The 26,509-nt window shown below is 42.6% G+C and overlaps 3 protein-coding genes across 3 annotated transcripts; all 3 read right to left on the reverse strand.

Annotated features, from left to right (window-relative positions):
- Window positions 1-2,924: 2,924 nt before the first annotated feature.
- Window positions 2,925-7,671, reverse strand: LOC128767769 (high-affinity choline transporter 1-like). The gene is made up of 8 exons (XM_053880048.1): window positions 7,488-7,671; window positions 6,836-6,949; window positions 6,614-6,769; window positions 6,112-6,260; window positions 5,909-6,052; window positions 5,074-5,227; window positions 4,794-5,011; window positions 2,925-4,719 (listed from the first exon to the last, which is right to left on the reverse strand). The coding sequence occupies exons 1-8, from the start codon at window positions 7,669-7,671 to the stop codon at window positions 4,153-4,155; spliced, it is 1,686 nt and encodes a 561-aa protein (XP_053736023.1). The 3' UTR covers window positions 2,925-4,152.
- Window positions 7,672-7,908: 237 nt separating this feature from the next.
- On the reverse strand, window positions 7,909-14,181 carry LOC128767290 (high-affinity choline transporter 1-like). The gene is made up of 8 exons (XM_053879232.1): window positions 13,940-14,181; window positions 13,552-13,665; window positions 13,312-13,467; window positions 10,214-10,362; window positions 10,010-10,153; window positions 9,319-9,472; window positions 9,042-9,259; window positions 7,909-8,964 (listed from the first exon to the last, which is right to left on the reverse strand). Exons 1-8 carry the CDS (start codon window positions 14,121-14,123, stop codon window positions 8,416-8,418), a joined length of 1,668 nt encoding a protein of 555 aa, XP_053735207.1. The 5' UTR covers window positions 14,124-14,181; the 3' UTR covers window positions 7,909-8,415.
- Window positions 14,182-22,108: 7,927 nt separating this feature from the next.
- On the reverse strand, window positions 22,109-26,102 carry LOC128767195 (high affinity choline transporter 1-like). Its single transcript, XM_053879048.1, has 8 exons — window positions 25,464-26,102; window positions 25,184-25,297; window positions 24,944-25,099; window positions 24,300-24,448; window positions 24,097-24,240; window positions 23,826-23,979; window positions 23,550-23,767; window positions 22,109-23,472 (listed from the first exon to the last, which is right to left on the reverse strand). The coding sequence occupies exons 1-8, from the start codon at window positions 25,645-25,647 to the stop codon at window positions 22,933-22,935; spliced, it is 1,659 nt and encodes a 552-aa protein (XP_053735023.1). The 5' UTR covers window positions 25,648-26,102; the 3' UTR covers window positions 22,109-22,932.
- Between the last annotated feature and the right edge of the window lie 407 nt (window positions 26,103-26,509).

Raw genomic sequence — 26,509 nt, forward strand, 5'->3', positions numbered from 1 at the left:
GTCCATCATCGTCACGTATTTTCCTTGTCGCATTTTCTTTGCATAGAAAATTCCACCTTAGATACATGAGTCAGTGTTAGAGACATCCAGTATATGATGAAGACAAAGGACCAGTTCCTCACCCACAACGAATGCGATTATGGCTGCGACTGGCATGACGGTCCACACCAGTCCCCTGGTTGGGGTGTACACCAGCTCTGAGATTCCAACAATGAAGCCTCCTCCAACATAAGTAGCTGCAATAGAGTACAACAGCTTTATGACCGTTTGTACATCCTTTCACAAGCTCACCTTCACACACACCAGCATGCTACCATGACATTGTACGTGGATTGTTTGACAGATCATGTTTTTTAGGTAGGACAGAGGTTCGAGTAAATCCCGTAGGGTCGCTAGTTTGTTCTACTGAATAATGTGGTAATTTATATTGAATATAATTGTATTGAAGATTTGGGAAATCTTCACATTTCTAAAGTAAACTGACACTGCTCTTGTTTGACATTGAAGTTTCGGTTAAAGTTTTAAACATTACAAAATGAATAAGTACACGTCCCTGCACTTTTTTTGACATGTGGTCCAACCGGTTTAGGTAAAGAATTGGAATCTTTAAATACAAAAATGGATTCATAATGGATCGGAAAAAACACATTTTTTTCTGAAATAACTCATCTCGACATATTTATCCTTTTTTGCTTCCTTTCACCTGCTTTTTGGATCTGCAACATATACTTTATATTTGTCTACATCCGCAGAGGTAGAAACTGAAACAAAGAAATGAGCCCTCAAGACCAGAATACCACAGAAGTCTAACATAGTTGCACATGCTGGAGCCCATTTTGGTTTGTGCAACTGTTCTCCCAACCTACCTGTTGTGGTGAAGACGCCAACTGCCAAGGATATTCCTCTGTTCCCCAGAAGAGTGGCATCTGTCCAGTTTGCACTTCTCTTCTCTGTTGCCCTCTTGGACTTCCTGGAGGCCCAGATGCCAGTGCCCAACACCAGCAAGTAGAAGAGCAGCATCACTATCAGTCCGGGGACGTTCACAGCCATGGTGCCTTCAGACAGGGACAATGAACAACAAGGTTTTTTTTTTCTGAACCTCTCTGGAGCACTCACCATCTCAGTACCTATCTTGAACAGTTCACCCGTTTCTCCAGTCTTAAGCCGCACCAAAAGTCTTGTACAAACATACTGCATCTGGATAGCTTCAGCCAAGTCTTTGAACATTTGGAATTATTGCAGAAAAAATATCTTTAAATATGCATATGTTATTTATGCTGCTTTACAATTTACTCCAAGACAAAATCCTGGAGAGTATGCCATTCAAATTGTTTTACTGTACTGTTAGTAGTATAACTAAGGCTTAAAATTATATAATGGCCCCTGTAAATCACTGTCTTTAATGTTTATAACCCTAAAAATGTACAACTTCCAGGTGTGGTGGGATCAGGTGTGGGAAATTACCTATGATAAGCTTAGCTTAACCCCCCAATAATAATGGCAGCAATCACTTACAGCAGAGTTACAACAACAGGATATGTTCAGACAAGTGGGTTTTTTTTAAGTTACTCGATACGATTCCACGTCAGACAGGAAACATTCAGTGTTTTTTTTTCAACCATTTTATGTCTTTAAAAACTTCTCAGCAACAGGTAAAACTAGGAGATTTCAAGTTTTTTTTTTTTTTTAAGTTATTGCAAGTCAGATGACCCTTTAATTTATTTTTTTTTTTAAGAATGTACAGGGCGCATCTGTGGGTAAAACAAATATTTGTTTGTATAGTCTCTATTGTCCAGTTCAAACAACAAAACACGTGAGCAGGACAAAGACACAGCAATCTGTATGTTTTGTGCATTTAGAATTATCTCAGGCTATTACTTGTCACTGGAGTACAAACAATTAAATGAGTGAATGTTTATTTCACTCTCCTCTCATATATTGTGTTACATGACAAGTTATATGACAATTGTATCAATATTATGGATCATGACATTGCTTACAAGTTTGTCAATATATTTTCTTTCATGATGCAGAGATTAAAATGGTGCAGAGTGATGAACATTTCGTATAGTTACACTTTCCCTATTTTTCAGAACAGTGGTTGAGTGTAGATTTGTCTAAACTAGCGTCTGCGTGACGTCCTTCTTTGTCAGTCAGTGTTATACTAGTGTTTGTCTTTTTTGTCTGATCATTGGTGACTGATGTTTTGTGTTTGCGTAGCTGTTTCTCCAGTATCTTTTTTTTGTTTTAGTTCTTTGCGTGTTGCTCATCTTCAGTGATGTCAGTGACGTTGGATCTTTTAAGTCTCCTGCAGTTTTTGTTGTACATGTTTACTTGAAAACCGTCATATTGTTTAAGTTTTTCATTTCATTTGTCAGTACGTTCCACGTTTTCACTCCCACTATTGCAGTGTACATTTGTCTCAATGTGGTTCTTGCTGGTTAAAGTACCCCCTTCTTCAACCATCACAGCGCTTGTAAAAAAAATCTCTCAACAACAGGTTAAACTGGATAATTTGCATGAAAGTAACATGGTGCTATTCCTCGTCTGAGCGGTAACGTAAAATTAACAAGAAACTTACATGTCTCACCAATGGGGAAAACAAATACCTTGCAAGTCACCCTTTGCTGATTGTGTATTTTCAGGTTAAAACCACAAAAAACATGAGCAGTACAAAGGATCAGAAATATTTTTCAGAAGTTTCCCAACACTATTCCTCGTCACTGGAGCAGTGTAGTTTTTCAATCATTTCAGCTCTTCAAAATAGTTACACCACAGACTACTTTTTTGTATTTTCATGGTGTAACAACCAAATATGCATGCAGTACTCAATTACTTCAGCATCAACCGTGATATTTAGATCAGAGTGAGACAGTTACCTGCTTCCAGCTGAGGTGAATCTCTGAATGCAGCAGTTGAGAGGAAAGACAAGGGGTGTGTCCCGTTCACTCAGTAACCTGACCCCATGCTTTCATGTTCAACTACAAGATTCAAACCTTTACATATATATATATATATATATGTAAAATGTAATATATATATAAGTGCTTTCCATGATTTCCTCTCACCAACTGACTTCATCTCAAATTTGAAAAAGTATTTTTCTTCTCAACATTTTTTAATTCTCACCGACAATGTGGTGACAATTATAGCGGGCATTATCTCAGAGGCCTGCATTTGTGATGTGGGTGTTATAAAGCTTACTATATAACTACATTATGTGCTGTAGTCCGGCCAGCTGGTCAGGGGCAGAAGGAACCACAGAAGCAGTGGGATACAAGCTTTGGTTTATTCCACATCAGCATAACATGATCTCATCGCTCAGAATCACTTAGCATCGCTCAGCATCAAATTGATCAAAGTACAAACACACTAAATTCAGTAGAGGCTGGATCAAGGGCGTCCCTCGTACCAGATACACTTCGTCACACACACGTGCATGTGCATATTTGGCCTCCAGGCTGAGTCACTGAGACAAGGCCTTCTGGGAGCTCCAGACAAAACAGGCATCCCTGTCTTCACCCCAAGGTTGCCATCTCTGGTGTACTTGGAATACAGGGCGGGTGGATATCTCTTCAACATTCCATTGGTACTGATTGGTACAATGATTTAACTAACCGCTGCACCTGACCCGAATGACACATCACATTATTCTACAACAGCGCCACTAAAGTTCACAGGAAACTATTGAATGAATGAATTACCTTTGTCAAGCGAATTATTTGAACAGTTTCATCAACCTCTTTGTCTGAAGTCACAACTTGTTGTCGTGTCGTTCCAGTGCAGATACAGACTGACTGGCGTTACATTTAGTTATTTTAAAATTTCAGCTTTTTGTTCATTCAATAAACAATAACAAATGTGAACACCCTTCCATCCTTTTGACGCCTGTTTACAATCCAAAAGGTTTAAGTCTGTGACATTGTCCCGGAAACTTCAGGGATGAGGACAAACTCTACTCAAAACTATATACTAGTATACTATACTACTACGTCTTCTATCTATCTATCTATCTATCTTCTATCTATTTTTTAAATCACATTTCAGAAACTTTTTTTTTTAAATTTAATTTCATTTTTGTCATAAATATAATACATGGCATTTAATTTGTGCAAAGGCCGCTGTGATCAGTGGTGAGCTATTGTAACGCATTCAAAGAGACGATGTCTCCAGCGGAGATGTTTCGATCATGTGATCAGTTTCTGTCTCACGGATCTCCTCGGTGTTCACATCGTTTGTTTTGCAGTTGTTGGTGGATGTTAGTTCCTGTGAAGTCTGGCGACGTTTCACACCAAGAATGTCCCAACTTTGGGGCAGAATTCCTCTGTTGAACAGCAGCGAAGTCAAGTAAGAGAAGAAGATGGTGGCGAGCAGGTTGCTCAGCATACAGATGGTGCTGACAGGGGCGCGCTGGATGTACATGCCGTCCTTGACTGTGCCTCCTGGATAATGGAGGACTGCTGGCAAGCCAAACTCTGGTTCTCCACTCAGCACTCTCAATAGCAGTGCGATGAAGACTCCCATGATGGCGCCATAGCCGTTGGAGAACTCACAGAACAGGGCACAAGTGAGAGCAGGGAACGTGAAGATATAAGTAATGTCAGCTCCCACAAGCCAGAAAACCATGATGCTGTTGTTCAGTAAAGTTAAGGACGTTCCAACGACGCCCACCAACACGACTGTGATTCGGACCACCCACTGCATTTCCCTCTCTGATGCCTGAGGAACAAAAATGAGCACATCAGACTTTTGAAGGGATATTTAAATGTCGGTTTCACAGGTTGTGCTCTTACATTGCTCCTCAGCATGTTCTTATACAGGTTGGAGGAGAAGATGGAAGCTGCCGACAAAAGACCTGAGTCTGTCGATGACATCACAGCAGCACCAACAGCTCCAATGCCAATAACTGACACATAGCTTGGAGTGAGGTGTTGCAAGACCAGGGGGAGAATATAGCTGGCCTCGTCTCTCTCGTACGGGGATGGAGAGCCGTACGAAGTCTGGTTCCAATCTGTCGCCCCGAAAAGTGAGAATCAAACGTGTGAAACACTTGAGGTTCAGACAGTTCAATACCTGTGGATACTGCGACAGCCCCGATCAACACAGAAGGAATCGCAAATATTATCATGAGGGGGGCTGCGATGAAGCAGCTCAGTCTGGCTGTGGTGGGTGAGGATGCTGACAACATCCTCTGGTGAAACTCCTGACTTCCCAGAATGCAAAAAGTCTGGACAAAATAAATGGTATAATTAAATAAGGGCCACAATAAATCAGGAAGAGGAAGAGAAGAGGAATGACAGTCAGTTGAAACAAGACAGAATGTGATGGAGGAGGAAGAGGGAGCGAAAACACCAGTGGGGTTGTGGGAGGCAACATTGATGGCTATTGTTTGGGTTCAAGTGCTGAAGCACTGCCATCAGGCGGCTGGAGGTAGTAGCTGCATGTGATTCTATGGCAGGGCCACCTCAAAAATTCATTAATAGAGGTCAGGTGACATGAAATACTGCAACAGTCAAAACATCAATAAGAAGTGTGTTATGTCCCAGACATACTCGCAAAACAATTAGGAAGCCAGTGAGTCAGCCAGTGATACTTCCGAACTGCAGGACTACAAACACAGCTATGTATTAATGGGTAGGCGAGTCACGCATGAATGGTCACTGTATTTCTACTCGACAACAAGTAGTGCTTCTATTTTATAAAAACAAGACAACATGGTATTTTGGCAAAAGCATAACAAAGTGGAACTCTTCATCCGAGCATATTAAGCACGTGTGTTGTGCTGGTGAAAGGGAGAATAATTGCTGTTTTTAATAAACAAAGTGTTCAGAGTATGTGGAACCAGTCCGATCTGTCAGTCATTTCCAAAACTGCTGTGACTTAAAATGTATAGGTGAGAGCTTCTTACCAGCACTAGCAGCTCATCCAGCCACGTCCACACTCGGTCTGTGTCGACCGAACCGACCCACGGATCTTGATACGTGAAGTTCAAAGCACTTTGTGTGATGTCGAGTGAGTGTTCCGACATCAGCACGAAAGGAACACAGAGCCACTGCAACAAGACGTTTCATGAAAGATACAGTCTGTTTCACAGGACGATCTGTGTCTTACCAAACTGACGAATGTGAGGATCAGCTGTACGATGTCAGTGTAGGCTACAGAGTACAGTCCTCCGAAGAGTGTGTAGGTGACAGCCACCGCAGCTGAGATCCAAATACACAAGTTGTAGGACAGGTCCAGGATGATGGACATAGTGCTGCCTGAAAGAATAACACACCACACGAGGCATCAATCCTTTGTTATATCTTCTTCTATTAAGGGGGTCATGACATAAAACGGCACAGGCCAAGGAGAACTTAATTTTGGACGACACAGTTCAGACAGCAGAGTAGTCACTTATTCTGGAAATAATATGTAATTGCCTTTAAGCCACACCTAGGAGACCACACATGTCCCTTGGAGGCATACTGCAGTCTGTGCCAACTGGAAAAGTTTGAGATCCTTTTTTTGGCCATTGCAAATGCATGAATGTCGGTCATGCTGAACCGCACCCAGCAGTGGAGCAGTTGGCACATGTTAGACATCAATTCAGCACCAGTTGCAGCACTCTTACCTAAGCCGATTAGGGTGGCGGTCACCCAGAATACGTCGGACACCAAGAGAGCCACTGACAAAACCACACTGACAGCCTTTCCAAACTGGCTCTGGATGGGGTCCATCATTGTCACGTATTTTCCTTGTCGCATTTTCTTTGCATAGAAAATTCCACCTGAGATACATGAGTCAGTGTTAGAGACATCCAGTATATGATGAAGACAAAGGACCAGTTCCTCACCCACAATGAATGCGATTATGGCTGCGACTGGCATGACGGTCCACACCAGTCCCCTGGTTGGGGTGTACACCAGCTCTGAGATTCCAACAATGAAGCCTCCTCCAATATAGGTAGCTGCAGTGGGGGAGAACAGCTTTATTAACCTCTGGACATCCTTTCACAAGCTCTCTCTCTCACACATCGCTCACCTTCACTCGCACAAGCATGCAGCCTTAATAATGATACATTTTTATCTGAATAAACCACTCTGTTAGTGACGCAATGATCATAGTGGATTGTTTAACAGATCAAAAAAATCAAAATGAACTGTTTTTAATCAACAAACATGTAGTCCTGATCAGTTTAAGTGCAGAGTCAGATCTTTAAACACGAAAATGCTCAGATAATTGGTCAGGAAAACTGTATTTTTATCTGCACTAGTTTATTTCCATGACTGTCTTTCTCATTTTATTGACATATTTATCGTTTTTTTTTTTTTTTCTTCTTTTCACCCGTAGTTTTACATGTGAGCAACATACACTTTATGTTAATTGCATCTGCAGATATTAAAATGGAACAGTCCACACAAGGCCAGAATACTCTGCAAAGCTTAACGAAATTCTGCACGCTGAAGCCTGTTCTTTATTGGCTGTGGAATTGTTCTCCCACGTACCTGTTGTGGTGAAGACGCCAACTGCCAAGGATATTCCTCTGTTCCCCAGCAGAGCGTCATCTGTCCAGTTTGCACTTCTCTTCTCTGTTGCCCTCTTGGACTTCCTGGAGGCCCAGATGCCAGTGCCCAACACCAGCAAGTAGAAGAGCAGCATCACTATCAGTCCGGGGACATTCACACCCATGGTGCCTTCAGACAAGGGGCACTGAGCCGCAACAGGGTGTCTTAATCACTGTCAGACTGCACCGACTGGATTCCCTTCACAAGGGAGGACATTTTTTCAGAATTAGAGGCGGAGTGCCCGAATGGAAAATTTTAATGGGATGACAACTTTACAATGTTGATATGTCATGTGGTCTGCTCACTTCACCAGTCTTCTAGTCATGTATTTTATGGTCACAATTTCATGCCAGCACTGGAAATGTACTTCTGTTTAGCTGTTTAGTTTGTGGTAGACCTTTTGTCCAGAGTTCTTCCTCGCTCCTATCTGCAAGGACAACCGGGGCGTATTGACTTCTTTTTTCCTTTACATTTACTCCAAGAAAAATGGCTGAAGTCTTGAAGACGGTGCCATCCTGAATGAGTTATGGTTAGCTGGATAACTCCTAACTTAATTTTAAGGCAGACAGTGACGGTTCTGTTCTTATCTTTCATAGGCAGGATCCACGCTGATGGCCAGTTTATCACTGAAGCGGTCATCAGACAAGTAAAACTGGAAGGCTCTGTTTAGGGCTACAGAGGGGAGAAATACCTTCTCTAGTTCAGCAAAGCATTCAAAGGATGGGCGGAAAAACAAGACAGAAACATGATCTTTCACTAAAACATGTTCTCTAGAGCATGCCAAACTGGACCAGCGCGACACTCAGGTATTACAGGACCATCCTTTGATCTGCTACCTTTCTTATTCAACTAACAGTAAGGACTATTGTTAGTGCTCGGTTTGCATCATGTGATCAGTTTCTGTCTCACGGATCTCCTCATTGTTCACATTGTTTGTTTTGCAGTCGTTGGTGGATGTTAGTTCCTGCGAAGTCTGGCGACGTTTCACACCAAGAATGTCCCAACTTTGGGGCAGAATTCCTCTGTTGAACAGCAGCGAAGTCAAGTAAGAGAAGAAGATGGTGGCGAGCAGGTTGCTCAGCATACAGATGGTGCTGACAGGGGCGCGCTGGATGTACATGCCGTCCTTGACTGTGCCTCCTGGATAATGGAGGACTGCTGGCAAGCCAAACTCTGGTTCTCCACTCAGCACTCTCAATAGCAGCGCGATGAAGACTCCCATGATGCCGCCATAGCCGTTGGAGAACTCACAGAACAGGGCGCAAGTGAGAGCAGGGAACGTGAAGACGTATGTAATGTCAGCTCCCACAATCCAGAAAACCATGATGCTGTTGTTCAGTAAAGTTAAGGACGTTCCAACGACGCCCACCAACACGACTGTGATTCGGACCACCCACTGCATTTCCCTCTCTGATGCCTGAGGAACCAAAATGAGCAGAATATAAGACTTTTGGTGGGATATTTAAATGTTGGTTCCACAGGTTGTGCTCTTACATTGGTCCTCAGGATGCTCTTGTAAATGTTGGAGGAGAAGATGGAAGCTGCCGACAAAAGACCTGAGTCTGTCGATGACATCACAGCAGCACCAACAGCTCCAATGCCAATAACTGACACATAGCTTGGAGTGAGGTGTTGCAAGACCAGGGGGAGAATATAACTGGCCTCGTCTCTCTCGTACGGGGATGGAGAGCCGTACGAAGTCTGGTTCCAATCTGTCGCCCCGAAAAGTGAGAATCAATATTGGGAAACATGGATGGTTGTGGAATTGTACCTGTTGATGCTGCAGCGGCTCCAATCAACACAGAAGGAATCGCAAATATTATCATGAGGGGGGCTGCGATGAAGCAGCTCAGTCTGGCTGTGGTGGGTGAAAATGCTGACAAAGTCCTCTGGTGAAACTCCTGACTTCCTAGAATAGACATAGACTAAACAGAAGAAAATATGAATAAAATAAGGTTGACACAGAGGTCAGTGTAGCACAATATATATTGCACTGACAACTTCACTGAGAATCTGGCCACATTGCTGAAGACTTTCTGTTTTAAATAGAAAGAGTCACAACTGTACACTGTGTTCTTGACTCAGTTTCACTTTCTGCAACTTAAACATGTTTGTCTATATAAACAAAGCTCATTCCTGCTCACAAAACACAGTGTGCAGTTCTACTGAATCCAAAAGATGTGTATTCACATCAGTGACAGTAGCACCAAAGAAACCAGATTAAAAACAGGTTAGAATCATCTCTCTTTGTTTGAATCTATCTATCTTGCTGCTTCAGATATCTTCTCAAATACTCCTGTATTACACAGTAGCTACTCGTTTTGACAGGCTGTTACTTGGGATCAGCAATAGTTTGACAAAGACACTTGGACCCAGACTCTTCTTCTACCCAGCAAGATGTATTTATGCAACTCAGTGACTAGATTCCCAGATCAGAGAATGTGTAAAAGTGTGCCTCTTACCAGCACCAGCACCTGATCCAGCCACGTCCACACTCGGTCTGCGTCGACTGAGCCGACCCACGGCGTTTGATATGTCAAGTTCAAAGCCGTCTCCGTGATGTCAAGTGAGTGTTCTGACGTCAACACAAAAGGAACACAGAGCCACTGCAACAAGACGGTTACAAATCATGAAAGATATGCAGTAAAAGACGACCTGTGTCTTACCAAACTGACGAATGTGAGGATCAGCTGTACGATGTCAGTGTAGGCTACAGAGTACAGTCCTCCGAAGAGTGTGTAGGTGACAGCCACCGCAGCTGAGATCCAAATACACAAGTTGTAGGACAGGTCAAGGATGATGGCCATAGTGGTGCCTGAAACAATAACAAGCCTGGAATTCAATAGTTTCTATCTATCTATCTATCTATCTATCTATCTATCTATCTATCTATCTATCTATCTATCTATCTATCTATCTATCTATCTATCTATCTAAGAATTTCAATTTTACAAGAATTTCAAGTACATTCAGAGTCGTGGAAACCCTGGCCATTTTGTAGCGAAAAACATCCCTGAACATCGGGGTTCATCAGTCCATGTTGTTGTTGTTATCATCCTATCATCCTCTCATCCTGCACTTTTATATCTATCTATCTATCTATCTATACATATATATATATATATATATATATATATATATATATATATATATATATATATATATATATATATATATATATTTATATATATATATATATATATATATATATATATATATGTTTTAGATGGATAGGTTTAGGGGGAGAAGCGGGGAAAGCGTGGAACTCTGTGAAACATCCCCACAAAGATAGTGACATAAATGTGTGTGTGTGTGTGTGAGAGAGAGAGAGTGAGTGACTGAGTGGAAATTTACAGCTATCTATTTTGTTTTTCTCAAACTGACTTCCTGGCTAATGATTCAATGTAATGTAAGTAGATGCTCCGCCTACCACTGGGAGAACACCGGTCGTGACTTGTGTCATGAAAGTTAAATGTTGTGAAATAACAACATAGATATTTATGTTTATATCAAGGACTGTAATGTGCTCGTACGGCATGTGTCATTCTATGCTAACCAGTGTTCAGCACATACCATCTTGTGAGAACCAGTTAGTGTCTGGTGAGTACCATTTTTTGTCATGAAACAAGCACATGCAGCGACAAGCTCCCACTCCATGCCACTTTCATCTACGCACTGATGTGCTCCAGCGCTACTGTGAATCCCATCATAATTGAAAGCTGAGGGTTCATCAGTGGTCTGCTTATTCCAGAGTATGAAAAAGGAATGTTTTATAAAAAAGGAAAGAAGGAGGCGGAGAATGAAAGACCAAACGCCGTGTTACTGTACTTTGAGCTTACTCCATGAGCAGTCAGAAGGCCAAGGCTCAAAATGATTTGTGATGGATGGATTTGGATAAAACTTGTAGAAAGATGTTTGTAAAATAGGTTAGCAATCACTGGGTGTTTTTGTAGTTTTCACATGACTTTGTAGGGACATGGCTTGTTGATCTTTTGAAAAATGACTTGATACTAAGTCAACCTCAGCATGAAGTCATCCTTTCTGAGTATATAAGTTATGAAAATACAACCATTTTACGTTCATGCATCACTCCCATGGTTTTAAGTTGTGAATATGCAGATGTAAATCTCAGGGCCTTTGTTATCTGGCCAGCCTACATTCCACACAATAGGAGTGGCTGCCTAAGGCAACGCATGAGAGGAATACAAACACTGTCGCTATACATAAAACAGTCTCTTTCCGACTTCAGCAAAATGCGTCGGAACCGCTGATGTTGTACCAGGGGACACCTAGTGGCGGACCAGCCTTACTGTCAGTCCATATGTGAGTTGAGACTTGCAAATATTGAGGGAGAGAACATCAATATTACTAGCAAAATGTTAAGCAGCATATATACCGTAATTTCCGGACTATAAGCCGCTACTTTTTTCTCGCGGTCTGAACCCTGCGGCTTATAAAACGATGCGGCTAATATATTGATTTTTACAGGGATATTTCAATCAATCGGTCACCAATTATGAAAGGCTGAACTCGTTGTGATCTGTGAATGCCGACCACTGCCTGTCATTGCCGGTCACAAAATCCGAGCACATGTGACAGCAGCCGTTCTGATGAGGCACCGCCCGCGGTTTGTGATGCGTCCGCTCCTCCCTCCCGACTCGCCACTCGCTTGGCAACGGCGTGTCTAATGCGGAAGCTTTTTTCAGTCTGCCATGTCAAGTTTGCATCCTGCAGCACATGCACGTTAAAGGGCGTCAACGCCACGAATTCCAATACGATATTTAAAACACCAGCACTTGACGGAGCACAGCGAGTTTTCTGGTGCTCATGAAAGTGAAACTGCAGGAACCAGCGGTCACTCGCGACACTCGCCGGTCTGAGCGTGACGTTCAGAACGCGAAGCATATTGCCCGAGAAATAATCATTAATTTCACCGCGCCAGATGAGCAGCCTTTCTCAGGTGTCGTTTTAAGACGGAATCAACCGGGACCGAATCCGCTGCAGTCTTGTGTGTGTCAGATGCAGCGTTCGCGGTGAATCTGAAACGTTTGCAACCGTCCAGAGTGAGAACTTTCATGAAAGAGGTTGAAGACAGCTGCTTCAGCTGAGTGCTCTCCCTGTCTCTCTCGTCTAATGAGCATGCTCTTTGCTGGCAAAAATATTGAGCTTCGCCACATCAAACCGATGATCAAATTGCGCTGTTTTCGCCCGCGTGTCCGCAGCTCTGCTGACAGAGACGATCTACTGGAGGGTGAAAACAGCGCTTTCTGAACACTTTAAATGTAAATAAGATGTGAGGAGTTCATGACTGGAGTTCAGAACATTGGCAAGATTGTTTCATGAGTCAGTCTCGACACTGGACCCCGTTTTCAAAACTAGTACTAGAGGATCGCTAGAAGTGATCCTCATGCATTTTCTGTGGCGCAGACAGCAACGGTGCACCCGCGGCTTATAGAGCCGTGCGGCTTATGTATGAACAAAATCCATTTTCCTTCTTAGATTTGGTGGGTGCGGCTAATATTCCGGTGCGCTCTGTAGTCCGGAAAATACGGTAATCTAGGGTGTATGTTTGAAACAATTTTAGCCTTTATGTACAAGATGAGGCTCCAGGGTTATCAGGCGCCAACGCAATTTCTTACTTGTGGGTTGGAGCCACTATCTTGCTTTTTGACAGTGTATGCAGGCCAATCTTGCCGAACCACACCCAGCAGTGGTGGAGTCGGCAGGTTCGATATCAATTCAGCACCAGTCGCACCACTCTTACCTAAACCAATGAGGGCGGAGGTCACCCAGAATATGTCAGACACCAAGAGAGCCACTGACAAAACCCCACTGACAGCCGTTCCAAACTGCCTCTGGATGGGGTCCATCATCGTCACGTATTTTCTTTCACGCATTTTCTTCGCATAGAAAATTCCACCTGAAATACATGAGCAGGTGCTAATGGTATCCAGAGAAGATTAGATTCAGATTGCATAGTGAAGACAAAGGACCAGTTCCTCACCCACAGTAAACGCCATTATGGCTGTGACTGGCATGACGGCCCACACCAGTCCCCTGGTCGGAGTGTACACCAGCTCTGAGATTCCAACAATGAAGCCTCCTCCAACATAAGTAGCTGCAATAGAGTACAACAGCTTTATGACCGAATGTACATCCTTTCACAAATTTACACGCACCAAAAAAAAATAAAATAATAATAATAATTTTATTTGGCATTTTACTCATGCTTCCGTTCCTCACGATTGTTTCACAAAGGTCCGATGTTTTAACTTCTGAAGAATTTAAACTTCACATTTTAATCCAAAGTGATTCGTGTCCCAGGTCTATACAGGCCCATATTACTAGGCAACATCATTAGAATACATTTTACTATAATTCTCCCAACCTACCTGTTGTGGTGAAGACTCCAACTGCCAAGGATATTCCTCTGTTCCCCAGAAGAGTGGCATCTGTCCAGTTCGCACTTCTCTTCTCTGTTGCCCTCTTGGACTTCCTGGAGGCCCAGATGCCAGTGCCCAACACCAGCAAGTAGAAGAGCAGCATCACTATCAGTCCGGGGACGTTCACACCCATGGTGCCTTCAGACAGGGGTGAAGCAGTACAAAAAAAAGTCAGTCCTGCACCAAGTGGATTCCCTCTGACATGGAATCAGATGTCTCTTAAAGAGAAGGATGGTTTTTTTTTTTCAAAATGAGAGGAGGAGTGTAGCACTGGAATTTCTTTCAATCAGATGCGATTCAATGGAATGCAGTCCAGTAAACCTGGAATTGTTCTGTCATGACACTTTTAAGCTTCTTTGTCAACCTGTGAACTTTCACCTCTCACTACAATCATGAGCTCTGACTCCTCTTCTCTGTTCTTCAACTGTATCCAAGTCAATCTTTTACAATGGCAGGATGTCTCCTAAATGAAACAATGGTTCCACTTATCTACTCTAGTACTAACAGTAGTGCTCGGCACCCAGCTTCGAGTCCACAGTACAGCTATAGAATTAAATGTGAGCTAAATATCAAGCTAAATAACAACCTCAACTACTGTATTTTTTGACAACCAAATGAACATAATGAACAATCCAAAAGGCTCCTAATAAAAGTCATCATACTCTGGCTGAAGGGGATCACACAAATATAGTGTTTACCTGTCGCTGTCGTTGCAGGTTGAAGGAACTCTGGCCGGCGTGGAGGGGGGGGTGTGGATAGAGCAGGGGAAAGGAAGTCAAAATTCAAAAAATTCTCTGTCAGATACCAGAATATATTTCTCTTGAGAAACAAAGAATAATAATTTTAAAAAATGGGCTCCAGAAGGGGCAGTTTTCTAATGCAGGGGGAAAAGGGCTGCTGCACCAAAGTGTAGCAGTGGGTGTGGGTTTTTGTTCCAACCTTGCAAGCACAGAGAAGTTGACCAATCAGGTGACAGCTGAAATAAACGGCACCAGGCTGACTGTTAAAGGGATGTTGATTGTGACTTCTGCTCACAATCAATCCTATATTTGAACTGACATACGTGCTCACTTTTGGTGAACGCATGAATTATGTGAATCGCTGTGTCTTACGGTTTCTGTTAACTTAAACAGTGATTTATGCAGGACTGGGCTCGTGCTATAAAAGATAATGAGTAATCTGAATCTTCATCTTGGGACCAGTCATGGTCACTGTTTATTCCGTTTGTGTAAGTTTATGATTCACTGGTACTGTTTGGATAAGTTTATGATAGCCTTTGTCATGGTGATGCATCTTTCTACCAGTGACTGTGAGGAGAAGTTGGTGGACAATAACTCGGAATAACTCGGACAATGTTGACGGAGGGGTGGCATGAAAGTTTGTTTTCATCAGCAGATTCTGGGAGGCGATCTGATGCTGAGTGCAAGGAGAACGTCTGGGCTTGTGTGGCTCGGAAGGCTAGTAAAGTACTGAGCGACTGATGGCTGTGAGAGTTGACTTTGGAAGAATTACAGGTGGAGCGCTGAGTTTGGAGAACCAGGTGTAAAGAGTGGAAGTCTTCTTTAGCAGGGCCAACTGGCAGATGGGGTAACCACTGGCATGGTTACGGGACGTCAGCGGTCCGAGGAGGCTACTCTCAGTTGTGTATAAGAGGCTCAAGACCAGAAGCCAGTTTGGCCAGTCACTCTACACCACTTGAGTTGAGGCACCTAAGTTAGGCGTAGACCCAGAACTCCTCTGTCATTTTTGGATGGAAAACTTTCGCGATTCTTGTTTTGTGGAATCCAGTGGAGGCCGGGAATTCCAACGCAATGAACTGATTACAGCCTTCAGACACCTGCTTGGGGAAGCTGCACCCACTGCTGCCTTTTGAGGACCGGTTTGACACCCTTCATTTAGTTTATTAGTTAACTGTCACCAGACCGTCTCACCGAACATGCAAAGCATTAGTACAGGTACATGAGAAGACACTGAACACCCGTGCCTACCTGCGTTGCTCGCCGACATTCAGTGAATTTGTATCCTTTTGTTCATTTCTCAACTGGTTCCATGGACCGAAAAAACTACATGCATGTCAAAACGCATGTTTTAAAGAGTTTTTTTGTTACGTTAAAAACGTACCGGACAATAACGGCTCATTTTCACATTGCCAAATTCACTTCACAACAACCAATGGTACGGTTGTTTTGCCTCACTCAGTGAGTTTAAGTACACGGTATATGCTGTATCTCCATGGCCATAATAGACGCGCACTGTAAACAGTGCCAGCTACAGACATCACAAAGAACCTCTTATCTATTGTCTTGAATGATGAAGGAATGTGTTTTGGCTGTGAGGAAGGATAACATGCATTTGCCTTTCCTAATGTGATGCCCAATGATGGATCTGGGGAATGAAGTTTGGATGCTTGCAGGATCCTGCAGCAGGACTCTTCCCCCGGTTCACGCAACAAACAGCGAGTCAACAGTTTAATATGACTCACTGCGTCTGAAGAATCATTGTTATGTTTTCTGTGGTCCGCTCCACTGTTGTGCTTGCTGGGAGAGTGGAGCAGCTGGTTGTATCTGGAAGTGCACATTGCAAGTTCCCTGAGAGCCTGTGCTAGGACCAACGAAGAGAGCAAATTTGTTTTGGGTCGGGCTGAGGCTGGAATTTTTCTTCTGGCCTTGAGTCTCTGGTGGCTTGCTTCAATATGTCCCACTTCAGCTGAGCCAAGATGGCAACTTCTCCACAGTGATATCCACTCTGGAGCTCAGACATCAGTGATGGATATATATATATATATATATATATATATATATATATATATATATATATATATATATATATATATATATATATATATATATATATATATATATATATATATATATTCAACGAAAATCATAAATGCGTCAGCAGGCACCGTGGAAGGCTGATGACTGTGCAGCCCTGGGGACACAAAGTGCATTACAAAATATAATATAGTCTAATATATAATAATTGTATCTTCAATATCTTACACCTCAGGAGTGACAGTTGACTTGAATAACTGATCTTTCTTTCATAACAGCAATTATTGGTTCAGTTGTTATCTTTCATAGACAGAATTTGCAGCCTGCTTCTACTCGATGATATGGTTTTGTTTTGTCTTTGACCTCATATTATCACTGAAACGGCTGTCAGATGAGGGTGCTGGAACAGGGCGAGGCTCTGGTGTTCCTCTGCAAAGGTTAAGGAATGAGTTCCTGCCCCAAGTGGCAGAGTAAGGCATCATTAGTGATCTTAACCATTGGCCTGTCCAAGTGAAGAAAGAGCCAAAAGGAACAGTTTTCCTGCCGTCTATCTGTATTTCTACTGCTAGCTAGAGCTTGCTCGAGACGAGAAGCTCAATGTGCAGATGCCTGTTGTGGTGGCTCGGCCATTTATTCAGGATGAACCTCGACGCCTCCTAACTGACCTCCTCTGCGCATGAACCAAAAAGGAAGAACCGACCCAGGACAGACCCAGGACCTGCTGGAGACATAACATGTAGCAGATGACTTGGGATCTTGTCATTGCTCCAGAGGAGTGGCAGAAACGTGTGGTGTAATGGAGAGCTGCTCTTCCTTTCTTGGATAAAGTCAGATAAACACTGGATGGATGGAAAAAAGGAAACTATTATATTAGCTCTGACTTAAACATGGTTTCTATTGCAAGTCTCACTGCTCTAGCGTTTCTCAGAGGTACAAAAATAGAGAAAAAGACCATCACCTCTGCCATGTCCCCAGATTTTATTTGCCAAATAATTTCTAAATAGCAGCAGGTGACAGTCAAAGAATGAGCCCTGCATGTTTTGATATACGATATATGATATATGCGCCGATCAATAATGGTGGAACTGCTAACATTAATGTGACAGGGGCTGCGATGAAGCAGCTCAGTCTGGCTGTGGTGGGTGAGGACGCTGACAACATCCTCTGGTGAAACACCTGACTTCCTAGAATAGACAAAGTGTTAAAGAAAATTATATGATTAGTCAGATATGTATGACCGCAACACTTGCAAAAACACACAAAGCCTAAACAACATAATTGATAAATATATGAGGTGGAACATAACACAAGCAGCAATGCACAAGCTCAAAATCAGAATGCATTGCCATGGTCAGAGAAGGGTCCACAGACTAGGAATATGCTTTGGTGCAACATTAAACATGCATAACATCAATGTAAAAAGTTGAGATGAGAATGTAGCCATAATGAAAGGAATGCAAGTGTGTGGATGCAAGACACAACACGAGTATGAATGTGAAGGAAGCAAGAGGAAGAGTGCAGATGTTGGCACTGGAGGAGGGAGAAGTGCAGCTGTTTTTCTTGGAGGCAACATTTCTTTGAGGCAAGTTTCAAAATGCTGAAACTAAATGCTGTGATCTCAGAAACTGATTATATATATTTTTCATTTATTTTCACAGTAGAAAATGGGCAGCGACTCTTCCTCTCTGATCTGCTCTGAGGTATCTTTAATATAACATGATGAGCTATACTTGATGCAGTTCAATCTAAAGTTAGACAAACATAAACAATGCATAACTGAGAAACATACAAAGCATCATCTTTATCGAGTCAGAAGTTTGCAAATTAACTTGAAAGGAGTCGCTCATGTGCGTGTGTTTCAGGTCACATCTGTCGCAGTGTGTTCACCAATCAAAGGACAGATTTTAAAGTCATACATGAAAATGTATGACTTTAAAGAAGTGAAAGGGATGATGATATCACCTTTGAAGTATGGTCCAAGAGACTGTGGCCACCATGGCTGGGGTGAGAGAGGTGAGAAAAATGCTGGAGGACAGGACAGCAAAACAGAATGATCGAAAACGAATGATCCAGCCACTTCCACACCCGCTCTGTGTCGACGGGACAGAGCCAGGGATTTTGGTACGTGAAGTTCAAAGCAGTTTTTGTGATATCGAGTGAGTGTTCCGACGACATCACGAAAGGAATACAGAGCCACTGCAACAAGATGTTAAGATATGCTGAAAGATATGTTGTAAAGGACGATCTGTGTCTTACCAAACTGACGAACGTGAGAGTCAGCTGCACAACGTCTGTGTACGCCGCAGAGTGTGAGTGTGTAGGTGATGGCCACTACTGCTGCGATCCAAACACATACGCCGGGGGACAGGTCAGGGATGATAGACATAGTTGCGCCTGAAAGAATCACACATCACAAATTTCATCCTGTAGCAGTACTTCATCTGAGCATCTCGTGGCATGTCCATGAAGCGCAGAAATGCCATCCACTCCTGGCCTGTGAAATACTTCCAGAAGCACCCAGACGTCTCATTTCGACACTAAACCAACATAGCACATGCTTCAGTAACTATGCCCTCAAGCAGAAAGCTAATGACAGGTGGCGATCATGTGTGTAGTAGTACTGAAAGCTCTGTCTCACACGTGCCACGCTGTGAAGAGAGACAGATCAAACACCTTCCAATACCAGTGCTCCTGTACTTCTACTGTTTAACTGACACCGAGGTGGACAAAGTGCAGCCCGTGGGCCACATGCAGCCCTTTGCGTGTATTTCTGCGGCCCTCATGACGAGGTGGTGTTTTATCTTATATTTACATGTTTTAGCTGGAGTTATGTCTGTTATGTCAATATTTATGATTTGGATTACCAATCTTTAAATAAAATATAAATTAATAAAAATAATATAAAACGAATTAATCTATAATTAAGGAACATAGCATATGATGTCGGTATTATTTATCTTTTTCCTAGTTTCGCCTGGTTTTTATATGATTCAAGTAACAAAAATGCATTTAGATCGGACTCTTTTTCTTCTGTTCTGTCTTTCGGAACTGTTCTGAACCTGAACTGACCAATGTAAGAGTCAGGCAGATAAATAATTGAAGTTGAATCAGATGTGTTTCAGCAGCAAACCTATGGAGAGCTGCCGCAGGAGAGCGCAGTGTGAGTAGCAAAGCAATCAAAGTGGACAGGTAGCGAGGAGTCATTTCTGTTTTACTCCGTAGGCAGCGATGGTGCTAGTTTAACTTCAGAGGTCCAGAATCTGCGTGTCATAGCGATGGTTCAACGCCGTCATGGAGCTATCATCATGGTCAACATTTCCGTCAACAACGCTTCCTTTAGCAGGTTTTGGGATTAAACTCGCAAGTTTCTGAATACAATTCAATATTCCAGAGATTGTGTTGTCTTTATATCACAACAATGACAGTTGGTGAGTAACTGAAGCACAGAGCGCTTTTGATCACCGCCATGAGTCCTGGCTAACTTAGCTAATAGCTGTTTACATGCATTTTAAAAGTCTGAATTGAGGTGCAATAATTTGGTTTTCTGAGTCGTGTAGACATGTTCAGTCTATCTGTGCTCAAAATAACTTTGAGATTTTGAGGAAATATGTGAAATGGGACAAGGAATGTTTGTGTCAATACAAGAGCATCTTTTTGTCCAAATATGCAAAAAAATAAATAATAATAATAATAATAATTATTTATATATATATATATATATATATATATATATATATATATATATATATATATATATATATATATATATATATATATATATATACAGTGGTGGTCAAAAGTTTACATACACTTGTAAAGAACATAATGTCATGGCTGTCTTGAGTTTCCAGTTATTTCTACAAATCTGATTTTTCTCTGATAGAATGATTGGAACAGATACTTCTTTGTCACAAAAAACAATCATGAAGTTTGATTCTTTTATGACTTTATAATGGGTATATATATATATATATATATATATATATATATATATATATATATATATATATACATTTTTTGTTTATTTTTCTTTTTAATTTTTTTTGCAGTATTCTCAGTATTCAAGAGAATACTGTGAAGATGAAATATTTCCTTTGACCAGCATGTAGAAGAGCAGCATCACTATCAGCCCGGGGACGTTCACAGCCATGGTGCCCAGAGTCAGGAGCAATACAGAGTTTTTTTTTTTTTTTTTTTTTAAGTGCCAGACTGCACCAACTGGATTCCCTTTTAGGGAGCAAACTTTTTTTCCACAATCAGAGGAGGAGTGACGGATATACAAGTTCACCTGTTATTCAGTCTGTTTGCACCACCAACCATTCAGGCATTGCCTTTTTACGGCTACAATTTGATTGGTGGGATGTGCTGCACCTGAGTACTGCTTCACTCTTCTTCTGTCTCCTCTGTGTTGTACTCTGCATTGCCTTTCTCTGCAAGGTGCTCAGCGGATCTGTCACCTCAGTACCTCGATTTATGGTAGCTGCCGATCTCCGGTCATAAACCACTTCAAACCTCCAATAGACTTCATTTCTGGATTTCTCCAGTCGAACCTTTGAACATTGGGAAGTAGTTTGGAAATTGTTTAACAGACTGGTTACTCTCTGAAAGAAATGAATGGAAAAGGTTGTATCCAAAAGCTTATTCTTTCGAATCGACCCTTAGCAAAAGGAAGTGTATTCAAGTGTACTATGAATGAACTTATTTTATACCAAAACTGAGGAAGTATACTTGAAGTTTACTTTTGACATACTACATGGCTGATATGTATAGTCGTATGTAAGCCATACAGTAAGTAGTAGTAGTTTCTAGTAAGCTATTAGTATATGGACTGGGCTGGACTTGCATACTTAAACTTATACTCACTTAGCATACTTGCTCATGGTAAGTCTAATTTTATTTGTTATAGTTATCATTATTTATTTCGTCTCTTAAGGTTGAACATACGATGCTGCTGCTCTGTCCAGTTTTTTTCTAATAAGCACCATCACATGATAAGTATGGTATCACCAGTGCTCTTGTTACAGAGACCACATCTTCTTATTTCACTTATTTGAAGCAACACGCGCATATGGGTTGTAACCCCCTCCACTGCCCTCCCCTCCAATCCCCACTGCTCATTTAGAATAACGCAATAACATCCCTGGCTGCCAAATTCCCACAACACAGTGCATGCATGACCCAGCCCGCTGAGAACACGCAGCCGAGCAGGCAAAACCACAACAGTCTGAGAGGTGTGAAAGAGGTTAATGAGTCTGTGAGGACACAGAGCTCAGCTTGGGACGAAGAGCCTTGGGGAGGAACAGCAACACCAGCCTTGGCAAGTGATTTACAGCCACACGTAGGTGCCAGTTACACAGAGCCGAAACGGCTCAATCCGCCACTTGAGTTTCCACTTGAATCCGGCTGAACTGTATTGAGGTGCACTGTACTGAAGTTTCGCAACACTGCAAAAAAAGGCTAGTCCCAATTTATATATCAAGCATAAGAGTACGACACAGGAATAAACATGTTTTATTCATGTAAGTCATTAAAATCCAATACATATTTTTTGAGAATATGAGACCTCAAATCAACACTAGCTAAGGTGGAAGAGTTCACATATGTTGGGGTTTGTTCCAGAGTGAGAGAAGAATGGTGCGTGCAATTGGTCGATCGTGACTATTGGTGTGTCCTATTGATAAAAGAGCTCAGCCAAATTGCAACGCTCTTAATTCACTGCCCTCCTGTTTGTGGGTACTCTGTGGCAACAAGGCAAAATTCGTGACTGGGCCTTAAGACTGAACCAGCAACTCAATCATCAGAGAGACACCCTATCGACTAACAAGGCTCCAGTGTCAGAAGCCTGTTGAGGTGGCTCGGAGGCTTGTGGTGGAATGGAAGTCTGGCCGTCTTTACTTGGGGCAGGTGTGAAAAACAATGGATGGATGGGGGTGAAAAAACGGAGGAATATTATCTTTGACTAAAAGGTGGTTTTAACGCATGTCAACTGGATTAGCTCTACACAGAGGTACAAGAGATGAAGAGAAATGCCATCATCACTACCATGTCCCGATATATTGTAATAAGGATCGCTTGTTGCTGGTCAGCAACTTGTCAGTATGACAGAAAATGGAATGATGATGGAACTGTAATCAGTGAGTTTTTATCTCAGCTATTACTCAACACATATCAAAGGGCCGATGTCTCCAGCGGAGATGTTTCCGTCATGTGATCAGTTTCTCTCTTACAGTTCTCCTCAGTGTTCACATCAGTGGTTTTGCATGGTTGGCGGCCTTTAACTGCAAATATGTCCCATTTTTCAGGCAGAATTCCTCTGTTGAACAGCAGCGAAGTCAAGTAAGAGAAGAAGATGGTGGCGAGCAGGTTGCTCAGCATACAGATGGTGCTGACAGGGGCGCGCTGGATGTACATGCCGTCCTTGACTGTGCCTCCTGGATAATGGAGGACTGCTGGCAAGCCAAACTCTGGTTCTCCACTCAGCACTCTCAATAGCAGCGCGATGAAGACTCCCATGATGCCGCCATAGCCGTTGGAGAACTCACAGAACAGGGCGCAAGTGAGAGCAGGGAACGTGAAGACGTATGCAATGTCAGCTCCCACAATCCAGAAAACCATGATGCTGTTGTTAAGAAAAGTTAAGGACGTTCCAACGACGCCCACCAACACGACTGTGATTCGGACCACCCACTGCATTTCCCTCTCTGATGCCTGAGGAACCAAAATGAGCAGAATATAAGACTTTTGGTGGGATATTTAAATGTTGGTTCCACAGGTTGTGCCCTTACATTGGTCCTCAGGATGCTCTTGTAAATGTTGGAGGAGAAGATGGAAGCTGTCGACAAAAGAGCTGAGTCTGTCGATGACATCACAGCAGCACCAATAGCTCCAATGCCAATAACTGACACATAGCTTGGAGTGAGGTGTTGCAAGACCAGGGGGAGAATATAGCTGGCCTCGTCTCTCTCGTACGGTGATGGAGAGCCGTACGAAGTCTGGTTCCAATCTGGTTCCAAAATTAGAATCAATATTGGGAAACATCTACAGTTGACACATTTTACTACCTGTTGATGTGGCGGCGGCGCCGATCAATACTGGTGGAACTGCTAACATTAATGTGACAGGGGCTGCGATGAAGCAGCTCAGTCTGGCTGTGGTGGGTGAGGACGCTGACAACATCCTCTGGTGAAACCCCTGACTTCCCAGAAAAGAGAAACACTAAACAAAATAGATTGCTAAATTATATGTTGAACAAAGCAGAAAGACCAAACTAGGCACCGAAAGATTATCCATCTGTTCATGAGATGCCTAGATGAGTAAAAATGTGCTTCTTACCAACAGCAGCAGCTGATCCAGCCAGTTCCACACTCTGTCTATGTCGACCGAACCGACCCACGGATCTTGATACGTGAAGTTCAAAGCAGTTTGTGTGATGTCGAGTGAGTGTTCCGACATCAGCACGAAAGGAACACAGAGCCACTGCAACAAGACGTTTCATGAACGATACAGTCTGTTTCACAGGACAATCTGTGTCTTACCAAACTGACGAATATGAGGACCAGCTGTAAGACATCAGTGTACGCTACAGAGTACAGTCCTCCTAAGAGTGTGTAGGTGACAGCCACCGCAGCTGAGATCCAAACACACAAGTTGTAGGACAGGTCGAGGATGATGGACATAGTGCTGCCTGAAAGAACAGCACACATCATCATGGCATCACAAATTTGCTCCTGTAGCATCATTTTCTCTTTCGGCATCTGCATTTTTTGCTCAGGATTTATTCAGCCATTGCAGTCAAAGATTTTGTTGCAGTTTTAGTTTTGTCACAGTCAACATGAATGTTGATTCATTGGTGGGATTGTATTGTATGTTGTGTTTTATCAATGTTTTATTTAAAAATGTAAACTGACCCAACAATCACAACGACAAGAACATTTTTAAGAATAATTATTGCGACTTTCGCCCCTTTTTTCTGGCATGCTTCTAAGTGATGGTGAGCTGAATGCAAATCTTCTAACTGCATTGCACACACTCGGTCCCAGCAGTCCCACAACTGAATGGACCCTCAAAAACATGACCAACATATGGTGAATGTATGTTTGGAACCACAGTGACATGAGCTATTGTTGAACAAAAGAACTTGTTGGACAGGTTACCAAGATAGCAGTAGCAGTACTCTCACCTAAACTGATCAGACCCGCAGGCACCCAGAACATGTCAGACACCAAGAGAGCCACTGACAAAACCACACTGACAGCCGTTCCAAGCTTCCTCTGGATGGGGTCCATCATCGTCACGTATTTTCCCTGTCGCATTTTCTTCGCATAGAAAATGCCACCTGAATTACATAAGCAGGTGTTAATGGTATCCCGGAGGAGTACGATTCAGATTGCATAGTGAAGACAAATGAACAGTTCCTCACCCACAATGAATGCCATAGCAGCTGAGACTGGGATGACGGTCCAGACCAGTCCCCAGGTCGGAGTGTACACCAGCTCTGAGATTCCAACAATGAAGCCTCCTCCAACGTAAGTAGCTGCAATATGGGCAGCAGCGTTATCAACATTTGTTTACTAGGAAATATTTTACGATGATTGGCATTATGACCATCTAAGACACTTTGGAATATATGACAAAATATTGAGTGTCAGTATATATAGCATAGTTCCAGATCTTCAATTTAACTCCACAAATCCACTAACCTGCTGTAGTGAAGACTCCAACTGCCAGGTTAATTCCTCTGTTCCCCAGAAGCGTAACATCTGACCAGTTTGCACTTCTGCTCTCTTTTGCCCTCTTGGACTTCCTGGATGCCCAGATGCCAGTGCCAAAGACAAGCAAGTAGAAGAGCAGCAAGACTATGAGCCCGGGCACGTTAACACCCATGGTGCAGTGAGTGGACAGGCAACGCACATCAACGGCTTTTTATCAGTTTCAGAACCTGACAAACTGGATGCGGGTACCTTACGTGTTCCAACATAATCTGCCTCATTACATTCTGCTGAGGCCAATCATGTGATAAATGTTTAGCAGTCTGTCCTGTTTTCTGCCTCACTCTTCTTCAGACCTTCTCTGGTCCTCTGCACCGTCCGTCTTCTCCTCACCTCACTTGAAGTGCTCTGTCCTAGACCCTACTTTCCTGGAACCCACCTCTATCTTTAAGAAGCCATTTTCAATGTCCGACTCTCCAGCCAAACCTCAGAAGACTAGGAATTGGTGGGAATTGTGCCCTTTAAAATGGAGGATGTGGAGAGAGTCTTCATATGCTCGTCTACTTTGACCAGGAGTAAAATGTCAAGAGACACTTTTGTGACTTCAGATTTACAGTGGATAAAGCCATGGTAGAGCCTGGCCAGCAGCTCTCATATGAGGACACCAGGAAGCAGATGTTCTGAGGAGAACACACTGGACTGTTACACTAAATAATCTGTGTCGAAATATTAGGTGTTGTGCTTTTTCTTAAGCATTATTTAAGTGTTGGTTTGTTTTTATCATTGGTTTGTTTCATTTTCTTCCTCAATATGTTTTATTTATCGACATATGAGTGTTTCTTTTCCTGGTATTACAATGTTGTTTTCAGTTTAACTCGCCCGATTGGCTCAACATAAGATGTTTAATTTCACCTGTTACCTGTTTTGTCCGTGAATTGTGATAGATTGTGGCATCTCAGTAGTAGATCGAAAGGGATTGGAATTGTCATGATGCGCTTTTATTTTGTTCTGTGACTTCTGCTTTCTTTTCCTTTTGA

This window comes from Synchiropus splendidus, chromosome 11, assembly GCF_027744825.2.
Source record: "Synchiropus splendidus isolate RoL2022-P1 chromosome 11, RoL_Sspl_1.0, whole genome shotgun sequence".
Lineage (NCBI taxonomy): Eukaryota > Metazoa > Chordata > Actinopteri > Syngnathiformes > Callionymidae > Synchiropus > Synchiropus splendidus.